The 15,691-nt window shown below is 63.6% G+C and overlaps 2 protein-coding genes across 2 annotated transcripts; both read right to left on the bottom strand.

The window, feature by feature from the left end:
* Positions 1-804: 804 nt before the first annotated feature.
* On the bottom strand, positions 805-8,093 carry OGFR (opioid growth factor receptor). The gene is made up of 7 exons (XM_065893042.1): positions 7,951-8,093; positions 6,156-6,228; positions 5,114-5,192; positions 4,156-4,234; positions 3,299-3,365; positions 2,508-2,656; positions 805-1,822 (listed from the first exon to the last, which is right to left on the bottom strand). The coding sequence occupies exons 1-7, from the start codon at positions 8,091-8,093 to the stop codon at positions 805-807; spliced, it is 1,608 nt and encodes a 535-aa protein (XP_065749114.1).
* Positions 8,094-10,584: 2,491 nt separating this feature from the next.
* Positions 10,585-15,484, bottom strand: MRGBP (MRG domain binding protein). Its single transcript, XM_065893055.1, has 5 exons — positions 15,276-15,484; positions 14,806-14,927; positions 12,587-12,668; positions 12,249-12,323; positions 10,585-11,774 (listed from the first exon to the last, which is right to left on the bottom strand). The coding sequence occupies exons 1-5, from the start codon at positions 15,421-15,423 to the stop codon at positions 11,587-11,589; spliced, it is 615 nt and encodes a 204-aa protein (XP_065749127.1). The 5' UTR covers positions 15,424-15,484; the 3' UTR covers positions 10,585-11,586.
* Positions 15,485-15,691: the final 207 nt, after the last annotated feature.

The following is a 15,691-nucleotide window of genomic DNA, read 5'->3' as shown; positions in this document are numbered from 1 at the left end:
GGGACCCAGGTCCCGGCCCCTAACTCCCTCCCCCTCCCCCGCCCCCACCAGGTGTGACCTCCATCACTTCCGATTCTCCTCGTCCTTGGTGCTGATGTAGAAAGGAAGGGAGCGGTCCTGGCACAGGGGACAAAGCCAGGTTGAGGGGGAGCATGCCCTGCGGGGTGGGGGCTGCTGAGGGGAGTCACTCCGTTCCCAGGCCGGTCCCTGCGTGGAGGACCGATGGGGTGAGGGGCAGCTGTGGCCGCCAGGGAGGGGACAGAGGGGAGCCGAGGGACCAGCTGCCCAGCCCCAGCGGCTCTGGGGTCAGGGTGCCCAGGAGGCCTGCACCACTGCTGCACCCCAGGCACTCCCACGGGCAAAGTGGTACCACAGCCAGGCCACGTGCACCCAGAGGGCGTCCAGCCAGCATCACTCATGAAGCCAGCCCCTCCCCTGCGCCGGCCACCCACAGGGCCACCGTCCACGCCCAAACACTCAAAAGTCAGATGAGTTTATTCAGAAAAGGCCTCTGCACCAGACTAAGAAAATGAGCCCCCCTCCCACCCCCCAGCCCATGAGGAGCCAGGTTACAAAGGTGGGGGCCGGGCAGCGGCACAGAGGACGAAAGAGGCGGGAAGTGAGGTCAAGGTAAGAAGGATGCTGAAGCCTTGACCTTCCCCAAGGGCGGGACCTGCCCTTCCAGCAGTTGCAGTAGTGGCTGCAGGGAGAGGCCCGCAGAGCTGGGCGGGGAGAACAGCTGGCAAAATGGCTCCCAGGCCTGCGGCTGGGCCGGGAAGGGCAGGGCCCCGGGCGTCTCCTTCCCTAAGGCTCTCCGGGCAGGACAGAGGGTCCTGCCTCCGTGGGCTCTGCCCTCTCATCCACCTCGGGTCCTGCAGTGGCTGGGCTCCCGGGGGCACCCTGCTCCGGCCCCGCCGGGCCATCTGCTTCTTCTTTGACCCCATTTTCACCCTCTTCAGCCGCTGGGCACCGTGACGGGGCAGGGGGCTGGGCAGTGGCCAGCATCACGGTGCCATCACCTGCTGCCACCCCAGTGCCATCCCTGGCACCCTGGTCCGTCTTCCTGCGCTTCCTCACGTCGTCAGCCACCTTGGCCTCCAGGGGCTGGGGGCGGGGCTGCTCAGCCTCCTCCGGGGCTTGGCTGCCCACTTCCTGGGTCTCCGCCCCGAGGCTGCCCTGGCTGAGGGCACAGCCCTCCAAGTTCAGGGCGATCTTCTCCACCTCCGAGGCGCTCGGGCCCGGCTCCCCTGGGGCCCGCGCCCGCAGATTCGCCTCCAACTTCCTCTTCTTCCTCTCCTTGGGGTTTGGAGACTCTGGCCCCTGCTCGTCGCCGGCCTCATCTCCCTGGTCCTTCTCCGAGGCTCCAGCTTCCTGGGGCTCTGTGCCGGGAGGCTGGGGACCCTTGGCCACCGGGTCCCCCTCTTCATCCCTCCCTGGCCCGCAGGTCTGCCCCTGGGCTGCGGCCTCAAGGAGGGGCTCCCCAGGGCTCTCCTCCCTGTTGGCCTGCCTTGGGCGGGCCGGCCGGGGCGAGCAGGGAGGAGAGCACGGCCTGAACTTCTGCAGCTTGTCGTGGGGCCCCCAGACGAACCTGCAGCGGGGCCGGAAGTGCTCCCAGGCGAAGTACAGCAGCTCACGGCGCTGGTGCCGGCACCGCACAGCGAACACGAAGTAATCCAGGGCGCTCTGACGCACGCCCGGCAGCTGCCGGCGCACCAGCGTCTCCTCCAGGAAGAAGCGGGCCAGGGGGGCCTGGTAGTGCTCCAGGCCCAGCTCCCCCAGAGACTTCAGGATGCGGGTGATGCGGAGGTTGTTGTGGCTGTGCCTGGAGGGGACAGGGGGCGCTGGCAGGGCTACACGGGGCTGGGCGGCGCTCGGCCAAAGCCCACCCTTCCCTCCCCCGCCACCCCAAGAGCCTGATGTCCACCGGCAGAGACACTCCGGCCCACAGGCCAGTCTCTGTCCCCACCTGCTCCCCCTGCAGGGCCCCGGTCCCTGAGAAGACGGCCGTGCGCCCGGATCACGTAGGTGAGGGGTTGCGACGCCTCCTCTAGAAGGGTGACTGTCCCCTTGGTCCCGTGGAACACCCACCGCCACCTCAGCTGGAAGAGGACCAGGTGGGGACCCTCCAGAGGATGGGCGAGGGTGGCTGTACCATGAGCAGAGTCATGCTCTGTGCCTCCCCCAAGCCCAGCGTCTCCCAAGGCAGGAGAGGGGAGCGTGCCTGCCACCCCCAGTGGGTGCGAGGCTCAGGGACGCTGTGATGGTGATGGAGCTCCCCTGACAACCTGACCCATGCCCACGTGGGCAGGAGGGCACAGCCAAGAAGCTTGTGGACTCACGCGGTTTTCTTTAGTGCTCACACCCCTATCAGGTGGGGTCCACCCCCGCTCTGCAGGCAAGGAGGATGCCCAGAGCCTCAGGCACCGGCCCCGCAGGCCTCGTCCCCAGCCTGAGTCCAGCTGTGCGGCCCCCCGAGCTGCTGGGCCCGGGCTGAGCGGCACTCTCACCAGCTGAGGTTCTGGAAGCGCTTCTGGTAGTTCTGCGCTCGGCACACGCGGCCCGTGTCTCGGTCCTTGAGCTGGATGCCGAAGAAGCCCAGCATGAGCTCGTAGGCCTGGACCAACCGCTTCCTGGCCTCCGTGGAGCTTTTAAACGCCTGCAAAACGCCCCCCGAGAGCAGCAGGGAGCTCAGGGTGGCGCCAGTGCAGTGTGGGGCCGCACGCCGCCCTCGGTCCCCGATTCACCCCGGGGCTTCGGCTCAGACCCTTAGGGTGAAGCGTCAGGGTGCAGAAGCCCAGGGATGCTCTCTTCACTCTGAGCTGTCGCAGGGTCTCTCTGAGGCCTGAGGCGCTGCTGTAGCCCCAGGAGGAACTCCCTGACCTGAGAGGGGACCTAAGGGACTCCAGGGCTGGACACGGGGCAGCAAGCACCCACCCTGTCTCCTCGGTGCACCTGCTTGGCCTCTCTCGCGGGCTCCTTGGCTCCTGGAGCCCCCTCCCGATCATCCAGGGCATCCCCAATCCAGCCCAAACCAGGGCTGACCAAGGCAGAGCCCGGGCACTCTGACTCTGCTCGTGGCCCCTGCCCTGGACCCCTGGATGTGAGCGATCCTCACCGTCGGATTTCTCTGGAAGCCTGCAAGGAGCACTGAGGGCAGAGGCGAGGACCACTTGGGAGGGAAGATAATTACACGGCTGGGGGGAGGGGCTCCTCTAGCTCCTGTACCGCCAGCAGCTCCTGAAGGGGCACGTGAACCCCTGTGGCCAGCCAGGCCCCTCCCCTGGCCTTTAGAGCTCACCTCGACCTCTTGGAGCGTGAGGGGCTTGGCGTGACAGTTCACTCCTGGCTCCCGCAGGGGAAACAGCCTGTGAAGGAAGAGATGGCACAGGCCCCGTCAGTGGCAGACGTGGGCCACCAGCCACTTGGCACGCGTTGGCTGGGCAGCCTGGGGCGGCTCTCCGCTTGCCTCCGGGGGCTGACTGGACCACACGTGCCACAGGTTCTCACCAGTCAGTAAAGCCAAGGGGCAAGGGTGGGAGAGCTCCAGGGAGGGTGCCCAGGACGAGGGCCCAGGGCAGACCCACCTACAGAAGTCCCAGCTTGCCCACTCAGCAGCAAGGGCACCTGCCAGCCGCCCCCCGGGAAGCCCTCCATCCCTTTTCATTTTCACATTCTTCTGTTCCTCCCATCATTAATGCTGTGGAATTATTCCCCGGGGAACCCTGCGCCCCGGGTTGGCCCCCTGCAAGCTGTCCTTAAAGGACACTGCGTTTGTGGGGCAGCATCCGGGCGCACCTCAAGGCACTGTGAGAACCCGCCCCCGCGGCACAGGGGCTCCGTGGACAGGCTCGGGACAGGCTCATGGGGTCTCTGGTCCGCTGGTTTGCTGCTCTTCCTGTCCCCAGGAGCGGTGTCAGCTCCCAGTGGCAGAGGCTGTTTACAGCTGGAGAACCCAGGAGAACCCAGACTGCAGGACCCGGTCTCCCCTGTCCCTGCCCCGCCAGCAGTGCCGGGCACTGGGCCCTGAGGGCAGTGCTGTGCCTGGGAGAGGCGGAGCCAGGCTACAGCCTGCCGAGGGGGTGGGGGGGGAGGCCGGCCTCAAGCCTCTCCTCCGGAGCCCCGCCCTGCAAGCTCGGCCTCGCCCTGCCCACTCACCACTGGATGTAGGAGTGATTATCCTCCAGGAGGCCGTACTCTTCCTTCCAGTTCTGAAGAATGTCTTCAATGAAACAGCCTGGGAGCCCCAAGGGGACAAGTCAGCCAGGGCTCCCGAAAGCCCCTTCCCCCACTGCCCTCCGCTCCTTTCGTGAGGACCTCGGGGCCTGGGCAGCTTCAGGCTGTGCGCATCTCGTGTGATTTTAACCCCACTTTGGCCGACTGCCACGCTGCCACCTGGAAAGTGGACCCTTATTGCTGATGGAGAGCAGACCTGAGTGGGCAGGCCCCATCCGGGAAGGACAAGTGGTCCCAAACCTGCTCCTGTCTTGGCAGCAGTGGGGGCCTCGCCGTAGCCCACAAAGCACAGGCTGCTGGCCGGAATTCTGCCCTCAAACAGAACCTGCAGCTGAGCCCCACCCTGCAGCCTGGTCTCCCGCAAGGCAGCCCGTTTCTGCGAAGGGCCAGGAGGGGAACAGCTGAGCCCACCGGCCTGTGCTGTGGCAGGAAAGCAGCCACAGACAACGCGTAAGTGCAAAAGCACGGGTGGGTTCCAAGGAAACCTCACTTATGGACACTGAATCTCATATGATTTTCACATGTCACAAAATGTTATTATATCTTAAATCCTCCCCAACCATTTAAAACCGTGAAAACTGTTCTGTCCTGTTAGTTTACATATGCTGCTTTCCCACTATAGAGGGAGAGTCGGGTAGTCGGCCAGAGACGGTGCGGCCTGCAAAGCCACCAGCATTTCTTGCCTGGCCCTTCGGAGCATGTTGGCCAGTGGATCCAGGCCAAGGGTTGGGGACCTGGCAGCCCCTCGGCAGCTTCCAGGGGGCCCCGTGGGGCTACCTGAAAGCCACGTGTCCAAACCAGGTCCCAGCAGACCAGACAGACAGAGGGGAGAAGGGGGCCCCCCGAGGCTGGAGCTGTCAGCAGCTGAGCAGGTACACACCGTTAGGCAGGAACCGAATCTCGTTCTTGTAGAAACTCAGGTTGGGCATGTCACCACTGGCATCTCCTTCCACCAAATCCTGAGAAGCCAGAGAGAGGTGCCAGACAGGGCATCACCAAACGGGCCGCCCCCAAGGGCCCCTGACGCCGAAGCGTTCCCGGGATGGGTGGGAGGGAGGTGCCAGACAGGGCATCACCAAACGGGCCGCCCCCAAGGGCCCCTGACGCCGAAGCGTTCCCGGGATGGGTGGGAGGGAGGTGCCAGACAGGGCATCACCAAACGGGCCGCCCCCAAGGGCCCCTGACGCCGAAGCGCTCCCGGGATGGGTGGGAGAGAGGTGCCAGACAGGGCATCACCAAAACGGGCCGCCCCCAAGGGCCCCTGACGCCAAAGCGCTCCCGGGATGGGTGGGAGAGAGGTGCCAGACAGGGCATCACCAAAACGGGCCGCCCCCAAGGGCCCCTGATGCCGAAGCGTTCCCGGGATGGGTGGGAGGGAGCGGGTGTCTGCTCCTGGCCCCTGAACCTCCAGGCATCCGGAAGGCTGGTGAAGACCCTGAGTGCCAAGCCTGCGCCCTCCACCCCGAAGGTGAGGACGAGCCTCCACACTTGGGGGACAGCAGCCACCTCTGACCACCAGCGACGACCTTCCCCCCACCAACGCGGGCCAGGGCTGGGAGGTCCCCTTCATCTGCACCCCAAAGACAGCCCAGGGATCACCCGAGACTCTTGGGTGCAGACAGCCGGGGCTGAGGGAAAGGAGGCTGTGAGACGGGCTAGCGGTGCCGGGCCTCCTGTGGACGAGCTGCCGGCTGGCGCTGTCACGTGTTTTAAAGGTAAGGGCACTGGGATGGGAGTTAGGGCGCCGTGCTGTCACCCCATGATTAGGGGAAGAAGCAGCAGGCCCAGCTGGGGTGTCCGGCAGGACGTGGGACATTGTCTGAGAAGGGCTGGTGGGACACTGTCCAGCTGGCCTTCTCCGGGAGGAGGATTTGGTCCTGGGTGGGCTGCAGGGGGCAAGGGCGCTGCAGGCAGCTACCTACCGGGTAGTGGTGCCGGTACCTGCGTGTGTCCCGCGCTGCTCGCCAGTTTCGGGACCCGGTCACCTTCAGTTGGGAAGAGAGGAGATTGGATGAGACCCACCCCCAAGGAGACCCTCCCCACTCCTCAAGGCAGCCAGCAAGCAGGACCCACCCCACGGAGCCCCCATCCCGGTGACGGCAGCAAGGACCTGGGCTAGCTGTCAGCAAAATCAGAGGGGGTCGGAGTAGCTGGAGTGAGGCTGGCCCCTGCTGCTCGCTCCAGCCCTCAGGAACCCCAGGCCAATGTGCATTCTTGGGGTGGAGCCCCCCTAACTCTAGTTTCACTTTCTCCTCCCACGTTTGCTGGCTACCCTGCTTGGATCACACCCCAGGACCTCGCCCTGGGAACTCCGCCTTTCCCAGCACTTCCTCCTTGCGCTGTGCTCTAAGTTGTCACCTAAGGGGCTGTGTCCCTAAGGGCAGTGGCCTTGCCAGGAGGGGCCCCAGATGCTTCCCATGGTGGGCTTCTTAGCCAGATGCCAGTGTGGCCAATGGACAGCGGATGAAACTGAAACTCAGCAGAGGCTGGCCCCGTCCCTCAATCAGTTTCCATTTGTCTGCCCATGGAGCTACGGTGGTGACGGTGTCCTCTCACCTACACTGCACCATGCCCGGTGGGCATCTGCCTGGGGAAAGAGCCAGATTCCTGCCCTGTGACTCCTGTGACCTGTGACCCTGACCACTGCCCAGCCTACCTCCCTGAAACACTAGAGAAGTGCCGAGGCCGCCGGCCTTCCAGCCAGGCCCAGGAGCCCCTTGGGGTCCCTCTCGCTGACTGACCAGTCCAAGACACAGAGAGAAACCTGAAAACCAGAGCTCTCATCTGCTACAGGCAGAATCCATCCCCGACACCACACAGGCTGGAATTCAAGACTCCCTAGACATGGTGCCAGGACGCCCTCATCCCACAGTGAGGGGGACACATGGTGACAGCTACCACTTGGGGCCTTCCCTCTTACCCAGAACCCCAGCTGCACCCACTCTGGGAACGTAACACCCGGCGAGTGCTAGCAAGTAACCTCTGGTAATGAGTAACCATGGTTATGACAAGTAACCAGTGGTGACAACGAGTAACCGGTGGGCACAGCCGGCCACCCTGGCACAGGCACACCACACACATGTAGCCTCTAAGGCCACCTCCAAGACGAAGTGAGGTCAGCCCCAGCCAGAGTGGGTGGGTGCTGTGCCCAGTGAGGATCAGTGGGGGTGGGGCAGGCTGGGGGCTCTGGGGCCTGAGGGAAGCTGGAGTCCTGGACAGTGGGGCAGGGTGAGGTGACCCCCGAGGGGCGCCGGGTGGAGGAGGGAGCTCCAGGAGGCCGAGAGGAGCAGTGGAGGTGGCCAGCACTGAGGGCTGGGGCCTCTTTAGAGGACAGAGCCAGGGCCTGAGGCTGGGGTAGGACAGAGGCTGGGGAGTCCAGGATGTGCGGGGCCACCCCCTTGAAGAGGTGTCCTTACGCAGATCTGGCCCTGGGGACAGGGGTCTGAGGGTGGCCCTGGATTCCCTGCAAGGTGCCCTGGTGCGGGGGCGGATCTCAGGGTGCCCTGGGGATCACGATGGGGGAGGAGGACAGGGCCGGGAAGAGGGCAACCGTTGGAGATGGGGAGCCGGGCCCCAAGCCGGGTCTCCGAGAGGGGCCTCCACACTCGGCCCCGGGGTCGGGGGAGCAACGATTTTCCAGGAGCCGGGCCTTGCCCCCTATTCCAACGCGGCCTCCCCAGGGGCGCCGGCTCCCCAGCGCGCGGGGGCGGCACCTGGAACGCGCTGGGCCGCGCGTCCGCCTCGGCCTCCACGTCCCGCGGAGCGCCGGCCTCGCCATCCTCGTCGGCTCCGGCCCTCGGGCCCTCGCCGTCCTCCTCCTCGTCCTCCTCCCAGGTCGAGTCGCAGTCCGGGTCCTCCATACTCCAGCGTCGGCGGGACCCGCTCCGGCGGAAGCGAAAGTGATAGAGGAAGGAAGCGCGGGGGCGTGCCGGGGGCGTGCCGGGGGCGTGCCGGGGGGCGTGCCAGGGGGCGGGCCCGGGGCTGGCGAATCCGTCCGCCCCGCCCGGAGGAGGCCCATCCCCAGGAGGACTCCTGAAGGATGTCCCCCTGGAGGAGGCCCATCACCCCGAGAAAGCTCCTCTGGAGGACGCTCACCCCCTTCCCCCATGAGGTTGCCCCCCACATGCCCACCTTGGTGATTTCTCCCTGGAGAGGCCCCCTGGAGGATGCTCCCCGAGGACACCCCCTCAGGATCCTCCCAGAATACCCCTTTCCCCTGGGAAAACGTCCCTCCCAAAGATGTTTTCCTGGAGGATGCTTGCCTCCCCAGCCCACCAACCTGAAAAGTCTCTCTTCCACTGTCCGGGAATGTTCCCCTCCACCCTGAGATCCCCACCCTGGAGATCTTTTCCTTGGAGGATGCTTACATCCTAGAAGTCCAGAACCATCCCCTGGAAGAAGCCCCGCCCCCACGTCCTCCTCAGAAGAATGTAGCCCAGGATGCCCTCTCCTCTGAGGATGTTTCCAGAGGGTCTCTGTCCCCCAGAGCACCCCCCAGAATGTCCCTTCCCCTCCAGAACATTCCCCCTGGAGGATACCTCTCTCCACCATGGTGCCCCCTCAGGATGACCTGAGGCAGGATGTCCCCCGAAGGGTGGCCACCTGGAGGTTGTCCACAGCAGATGTCCCCCACCCTGTACGAATGCGTGGAGGATGTCCCCCCGCAAGGATGCCTCCAGGAGGACACCCCCTGGAAGTTGTCCCCCAGGTGTCCCCCCAGGATGCCCTCCGGGTGTTGGCTGGGGCAGCAGTCTCATCAGATTTTCTTTGGGGACTGAACTGCTTTCAAGCCCCCTCAGATGGTTGGTAGAACCCATCTTCCTGAGCAGTAGGGCAGAGATCCCTGTGTCCCCTCCAAAAGTTCACAACTGGGCAGTTTGCTTCTTCAAGGCCAGCAGGAAAGTCTCTCTCCAGTAGAGAGTCCCATAGTGCAGTGTCCTCGTGGGTCTGCCCTCCTGTCCCCCTCGCTGCATTATAATGGTTATAAGAAGGCACAGGGGCTGCTTGCACTTACGAGGGGGCACCAGGCAAAGACCCAAACACCTGGAGGCAGAAATGACCGGGGATCACCCTCGGGGCTGTTCAACACAGACTGAGGCCCAGCCCAGCCCCCGGGGATGCTGACCTCGCCCAGCCCTGCAAGTCATCTACCAGGCCTCAGGGGACGTGACAGTCCTCAAGCTGTGCGGCCGGGCACGACCCAGAGCTGAACAGAACCTGCCAATCTTGGCCACGGGCACAGCTAAAGACCTTTTTTGGTGCTGGTGCCAATTCCTTGCAGGCTCACCAACCTGTTACCTCTCTGGGTACCATCTTGCCTGGATGACTTTCTAAAAGGACAGTGGTGACTCCGCCAAAGGTATGGAGCTCTGGGCATTTCTGCAAATCGTCTGCCACCGATGGCCTGGGCAGGTGTCCCGAGGAGCAGGTGATAGAAGAGCTGCCAGGCATCGGGTGGGGCTGGCCCACTGCAGGCTGCGGCCACGGGCCTGGCCTTCACCTTAGCTGACTTGCAGCTGGCCTTGGAGACCCTGGCTGTGACTTCCAGCCTCTGATGGAGGCGCTGATGGGTGCTGGGGTGCCCTCCAGGGTTGGGCAGTTCTGAGAGCACGTGGGTGGGCAGGCTCCCCCGCTCTGCCCCAGAGAACAGACAAGCACGCAGCGGGGACAGGGCCATGGCCCCAGCCTGTGGCCCTCAGAGCACAGCCTTCCCACAGCTGCCTGCGGCCACACACAAGGCTTGTCCTCAGGTGTTGCCCAGCTTCCACTTTACAAGTGCCAGTCACACCCAACTGCGCCTGGGCTCCACCTAGATCCCCCCCCCCGACCCGTGGCAGGAGGTTACCGCCGAGGCTGTGATCTTCTGCTGGAGACTTACCCCACGGGGGCCCCCCCATGCAGCAGGTCTGACCGTGGGGTGCAAGCTTCTGCCCCAGCTGCCCACACAGGAAAGTCGGGCTGGAAGGCCAGGGCTGCTCAGGGTCGGCAGACCCGACCCAAGACACTCAACCTGACACGAGACACTGCCGGACAACGTCAGCCCTGCCGGGGAAGCGAGTGCCGGCCTCCGACCCCGCGCCAGGTGGCCTCAGCCCATGGAGTTCATGGCCTGGCCTCGTGGGCTCAGCCTGTTCTGCCCTCGTGCTCCTGGTGCTGGGGGACAGGTGGCATTCAATGTCCTTGTGGTTTGTCAGGATGAGGGCGAGCACCTTCGCCGTCACTCGGGAGGCCCGGCTGTGCCTCTCAACACAAGCTCAGCCAGAATTCTCGCCTTCACGTTCGTTTGTTCTTGGGAAGGAGGCACCAGTTCCCGCTGGTTTGCTCTCCTGACATTTTGCATTTGAAGGGTTGCTTACATGCAACAAAGTAGCCACTGGAACCCGTTGTTACTAGGTTGCATATTCATTGTATCAAGTGATCCAGTACATCAAAGTTAGCTTCAGTTATAAATCTTGAAAAAATACAACTTCCTATTGTAGGAGAAGTTAACTTACTTTGGTATCAAAATCACACAACTCCAGGTTGCTTTTTTGTGTTTTAATGTCCCTCAGTCAAACACAAGCGTACCTCGGTCAGCCTGGGGCCCAGGCTGCGGCGGGTCAGCCCCACGTCCTACCTCCCTCCACATGCTCATTTGGTCTGTTGCAAGTTACTTGAGAATACAAAAATAACCGCTACAAATTCTCTGTATCGGCATATAAAAACTGAGCAAAAATTATCTCAGTAGTCTGTTACCTTAAAACAAAACGTCTCAGAAAAAATACAACACAGGTTTAACTTCTGCAGTATTTTTTTTCATATAAAACCCTAGTAAAATAGGCTCCTTAAAAATTAAATAGCGAAACACCAACCAAATTATATACATCGTTACAGTACGAGTGAGTGAGGCAAAACACCCAGTTCTCAGTCTCTCGGGTGGTAGAGGGGCCGGCGCCCGCGGCCTGACGCTCTCCTGAGGCCGCAGTCGGTTGACAGCGGTAGACAGATGGACAGATGGACGAACGGGAAGACTGGGGCTCCTCAGAGCACAGAGGGGGTCGGTGTGTTATTGCTGGCTGTGCCCCGCTCTCTGCCCACGCAGACTGGTTTGCAGGCCCGTGCCAATGCTTAGCCACGGGCACAGCTCAGCCGTCGTCACGGAGCCACGAGTGTCCGGCGTGATCGTGGCCTGGGCTCACACCTCTCGGGTCTCAGCATCTGAACGGGTCCTGTTCCGGTCGTCAGGGGCCATCTGAGCCCAGGCGATCTGAGTGGCACCGCGGGAGCCTCTGGCACCTGAGGGCAGGCAGCAGGCCCAGTGGCATCTGACCCGCCGACTGCCCGGTGACCACGGTGCCCGCCTGCTGTGAGCGTCTACGTCCGGCGCCGCTTGGCCGCGCTGGGGCTGGAGGGGTTGCTGTTGGCGGTCAGGACTTTGTCGGTGACCCGGCTGCGCTTCCGCTTGTCCGGCCCCTCTTTGGACCCCAAGTCTGAGTTGCTCTTGTCTTTGTCTTTGCTGGACTTTTCTGTTGCTTTCCCCAAGCTTCCTGAAGATGAAAAAACTGGGAGACAAAATCATTTGGCTGAAAACAGAATATCCAAAATTTTATTTCGTCTTCCTGTTCAGTTTAAGAAGTCCACACCTACATACATGACACTGACCCCAGAAGGCTCCTCCCGAACTGGGGGTGCCCGTGGGGCCTGCCCCTTGGGGGAGCGAGGCCCAGCCACGCCCGTCTTTGCTCCTCGGGGTTCGCCCTGCACTGAGACGGCCGCCACCCGTTCCACTTCAGTCGGACACCCTCCCGCACCCCGTGACCACTGACCGGGCCCGGGGCCAGGCTGCCCTGTGCCCCCTTCCCCGCCCCGGGCCGGCCCCGTGCGTGACGTCCCAGCGCGGGAGGCTCTGCCTGAAGCGGCCTTCTCAGCTGCTGAGGCAGACGCCAGGCCCTGGCTGCCCGTGCCGGGGAGGCCTGGCCAGGCTGGGGTGCTGTGCCCCTGGGGCCCCAGGAGGGGCGGGCGAGCTCCGTACTTACCATCATCGGCCACATTGTGGGGGTCCACGTCTTCCTTCATTTCCTCGTTCGTGTCCTCCTCAATGACCACTTTTCCTGGGGGGAGACGGCCGACGGTGACCTAGAGCCCGGGGCGGCGGGCGCCACAGCCCCACCCGACCCGCAGCGGCTCAGGCCAGGGGCTCCTCCTGGCTCGGGATGTCCTCCCTCCATCCCGGGGGCCCCCAGACCTCGCCCTCCAAGAGGGCCCAGCATCCCCCTGCCAGTGACGCTCACTCCCCGAGGCTCCTGACCTTCACCCTGACACCACCACCCTCGGCCTCTCCTAGTTCCCACATCTGCTCTCGCCCGAGTCTCACCTTCTCGGACTTCTTGAATGATTTCTTCTGGAAGGACGAAGTTCCTCTCTGGATTTGGGAAGGGAAGAATCTCAGACTCATGCTGACGGCAAACAGGGCATTTTGGGTTTTTTTTAAGAAACAAAGAAGAAAACTTGATTTTAAAAGTCACATTTAAAAGAAAATGTGACTAAAGATATGTAAGAGACAACTCAGGAGTGACCGATGAACGCATGTGACCGTCTTGGGGGCTGCAGTGGGCAGGCGAGGGCTGAGACCTTTCTTCTTTCTCTTATGCAGTCTACAGGGGCTGGCTTGTCACGGAGACCCAGACAAGGCAAAACTACAGTGCGGGCCACAGGCAGGCATCACGGTGGGAATAAGGGTTTAGTGTCACCTGAGATGATGCCGGGGCCGCTCCGCCGGCTGGCACGCCTCCGGGGGCAGAGTCAGGCAGTGCTGTCATGCCGGCGTGGCCTGGCTGCATGGGCTCCCCCTCCAGGAGAGCGCCTTCAGGGCCCGCGACAGCCGTGAGCAAAGGCCATGGTGCCTGGGTCCCGTGTCGGGGGGAAGGAGCCAGGGAGGCAGGGAGAGCCACCCCCGTGGAAACCAGGTAAGCAAAGCAAAATGGAGGGAGGTCACACATATGCCAGAGGGAGAGAGGTCCCGAAAACACGGACCACCAGACGAAGAGAAAGGTGAGCTGGTGGGAAGGGTCTCCAGGTTGGGAGGGGGTTCAGGAGACAGGGCCTCCAGTCCCCAACTTGGGAGCTGTGCTGACAAGCCAGGTGGTCAGCTTGTAAATGTGCCAACCAGCATCCGGGAGCTTCGCAAACCCCGAGGGCTCCTGGGCTCATGGTCACCTTGTGGGGTGCGGTCCACAGACTCATATTTACGAGGCCCCAGGGGACCGAGGCATCAGCTCCATAGTGGTGCTGGGGTCTAAGGAAGCGGGGGGGGGGGGGGGGAAGGGCCACCTGTCCCGAGCTGAGACCCCTGGGTGGCCACCCACAGTGTCACGTGGGCCCTGTGCTGGGCGTCACGGCCACAGGACCTTGGAGCCAGGGCCGGTGCCTGAGAGCCAACTGTCTCTCCTACCACACCAGGGCCCCCCAGGACAGTGGCCCTGCCACACTCATCTCTGTGTCTAGCTCCTGGCCCCCAGCCTGGAGTCGGGGTGCAGGAAGTTCCTGGGGGTCAGGTGACCTCCAACGTGACAAGCATGGGAGCCCTGTGAAGCCTCTGAACACAGGAATTCTCGGGGAGCGGGGCCCCAGCTCATGGGCTCGGCCCCTCTGCAGGGCCCACTTTAGTTTAGCGGCTTGTCCTCGAGTTTCCAGGGTACTGACTGTGGGCCAGGAGGTCAGTTCCAGGGCCCAGCTGTCAGTTCCCCTTTCTATGCGAGGATGACGAGGCGCAAACGACTTGCCCAAGACCAACAGGGAGCGAATGGCAGCGCGGTTTATGGACACAAGAAGGCCCGGGTTTCGCTCTCCACCTCACAGATGTGCAGCAGGTCTCAGCTGGGGGGCTGGGGCAGCCCCAAGCCCCGAGGAGAGGCAGAGCCTTGCCTAACCCCAGCACGGTCTCCCACCCTGCTGGTCACCTGACATCCCCACTCCCACTCATTCTCCAGACACCCCAGCCTCTGTGTTCCCCGACGCACCAATGCCTGCTGCCACAGGGCCTTGACACCTGCCATTCCTCTGCCGGGAATGCCCACCTGTCTTTTCTGCCGTCCTGGTTACCTAGTTAACCTTTTCCCCCTCAGACACGGCCAGCTGGGGGTTCCATGAGGCCTGGGCCCCTGCCTGCCTGGTTCTCACAGAAACCACCATATTCATCTTAATGTGACTCAGACCCGGTCACCTCCCTGCCTGTAGCACTCGGGGACTTTCCACAAGACTGACAATGGCCTAAGAGCCCCCTCCCATGAGCTTCAGCTCCCTAGTTATCTCCTGGCAAGATCTTAACCGACCACCCCCCAACCCCCCACCTAAGGTAGTTCAATGCGATAACTAGCTACCGTCATTAGGCTTGTGTTTTTCGTAAAACTACTCAGAGCTATCTTGTTCAACAACTGGCCCCCTGTGGGACATCCCAGACATCAAGGTCCCTGAGGCCAGGGCCCGGCAAGGACCCAGGGAGGAGGCATGGAGGGGGCTCCCTGCCAACAGCTCTGTCTGGGGAGCGAGGGGCTCTGGCCCTGGGAGGACTGGGGAGGGTGGGGTCCTGCTCACCAGTGCCTGCATGTCATACATGGTGCTCAGGTGGTCCCAGATGACCTTGGATGGGACCTGCCGCCCGATGTTCTGGCTGAACTTGTCTCGGATACAGATCATGTGGAAGTGCCGGTTCACACCTGCAGAAGGAAGGGGTCAGCTTGTGGGGAGGGGCGGGCCAGCAGGTAGGGTGGAGATGAGAGGTGGGGGGCAAGGGGGCGAAAGGGGCCAGTGGTTGGAGGGGGTGGGGGTTAGGGGAGCAGGGGTGCGGGGGGAGAGGAAAGGTCAGGGGTCAGCGAGGAAGGAGTAAAGAGGGGCCTGGGTGGCTGGGCGCAGGAGCGGGGGCTGAGGGAGGGGGTGGGGTGCGCAGGTGGGGGCAGGGTCGGCGGGGGTGCAGACACAGGTGGCCCCGCCCCGTCCGCCCCGCGCGCGCCCCCGGCCGTTGCCCGCCGCCCCGCCCCCACGCGGGTGCGCGGCGCTCCGCTCACCGACGGGCTTGTGGCCCAGCATGGCGTGGAAGAGGCACACCTCCACCTCGGGGCTCCACACCACCGTCTCCTCGGCAGGGCTGGTGGCCGCTTCCCCCGGTCCCTTGTCGCCCGCCGCGCCGCCGCCGCCCACCTCAGCCTCCCCCATAGCCCAGCCGCCCAGCGACGAGCCCCCTGCGGGAGCTGGCGCGGCCACGGGCTCCGCGCAGGCGCACTCCACGGGGCGGGCGCGCGCTCGGTGGGTTCGCTCTCGGGCTCGCGCGCGGCGCCTGCGCAGGCGCAGCTGAGGGCTGGGTCGCGGCGCCCCCTGGCGGCCCGGTCCCGCGGCGCAGCGCCGTCAGAGTGCGGATCACTGGAAGGAGTGCGTTTGGGGAGAGGGATGGAATCGCCCAAAATTAGGTTGTGGCGATATCTGC

The sequence above is a fragment of the Phocoena phocoena genome, chromosome 15, assembly GCF_963924675.1.
Source record: "Phocoena phocoena chromosome 15, mPhoPho1.1, whole genome shotgun sequence".
NCBI classification, from domain to species: Eukaryota; Metazoa; Chordata; class Mammalia; order Artiodactyla; family Phocoenidae; genus Phocoena; species Phocoena phocoena.
The sequence above is the reverse complement of the archived record's forward strand: the minus strand, read 5'-3'. Positions and strand labels throughout refer to the sequence as shown.

Excerpts from the sequence above, each read along its gene's own strand:
- OGFR (XM_065893042.1), bottom strand. The coding sequence starts at position 8,093 with ATGGAGGACCCGGACTGCGACTCGACCTGGGAGGAGGACGAGGAGGAG. Across the intron at positions 5,193-6,155 it reads GGTACCGGCACCACTACCCG|GATTTGGTGGAAGGAGATGC; the intron begins GTAGGTAGCTGC and ends CTGGCTTCTCAG. Across the intron at positions 2,657-3,298 it reads TCACGCTCCAAGAGGTCGAG|GCGTTTAAAAGCTCCACGGA; the intron begins GTGAGCTCTAAA and ends GGCGTTTTGCAG.
- MRGBP (XM_065893055.1), bottom strand. The coding sequence starts at position 15,423 with ATGGGGGAGGCTGAGGTGGGCGGCGGCGGCGCGGCGGGCGACAAGGGA. Across the intron at positions 12,669-14,805 it reads TGTATGACATGCAGGCACTG|CATGAGTCTGAGATTCTTCC; the intron begins GTGAGCAGGACC and ends GTTTGCCGTCAG. Across the intron at positions 12,324-12,586 it reads CATTCAAGAAGTCCGAGAAG|GAAAAGTGGTCATTGAGGAG; the intron begins GTGAGACTCGGG and ends GTCTCCCCCCAG.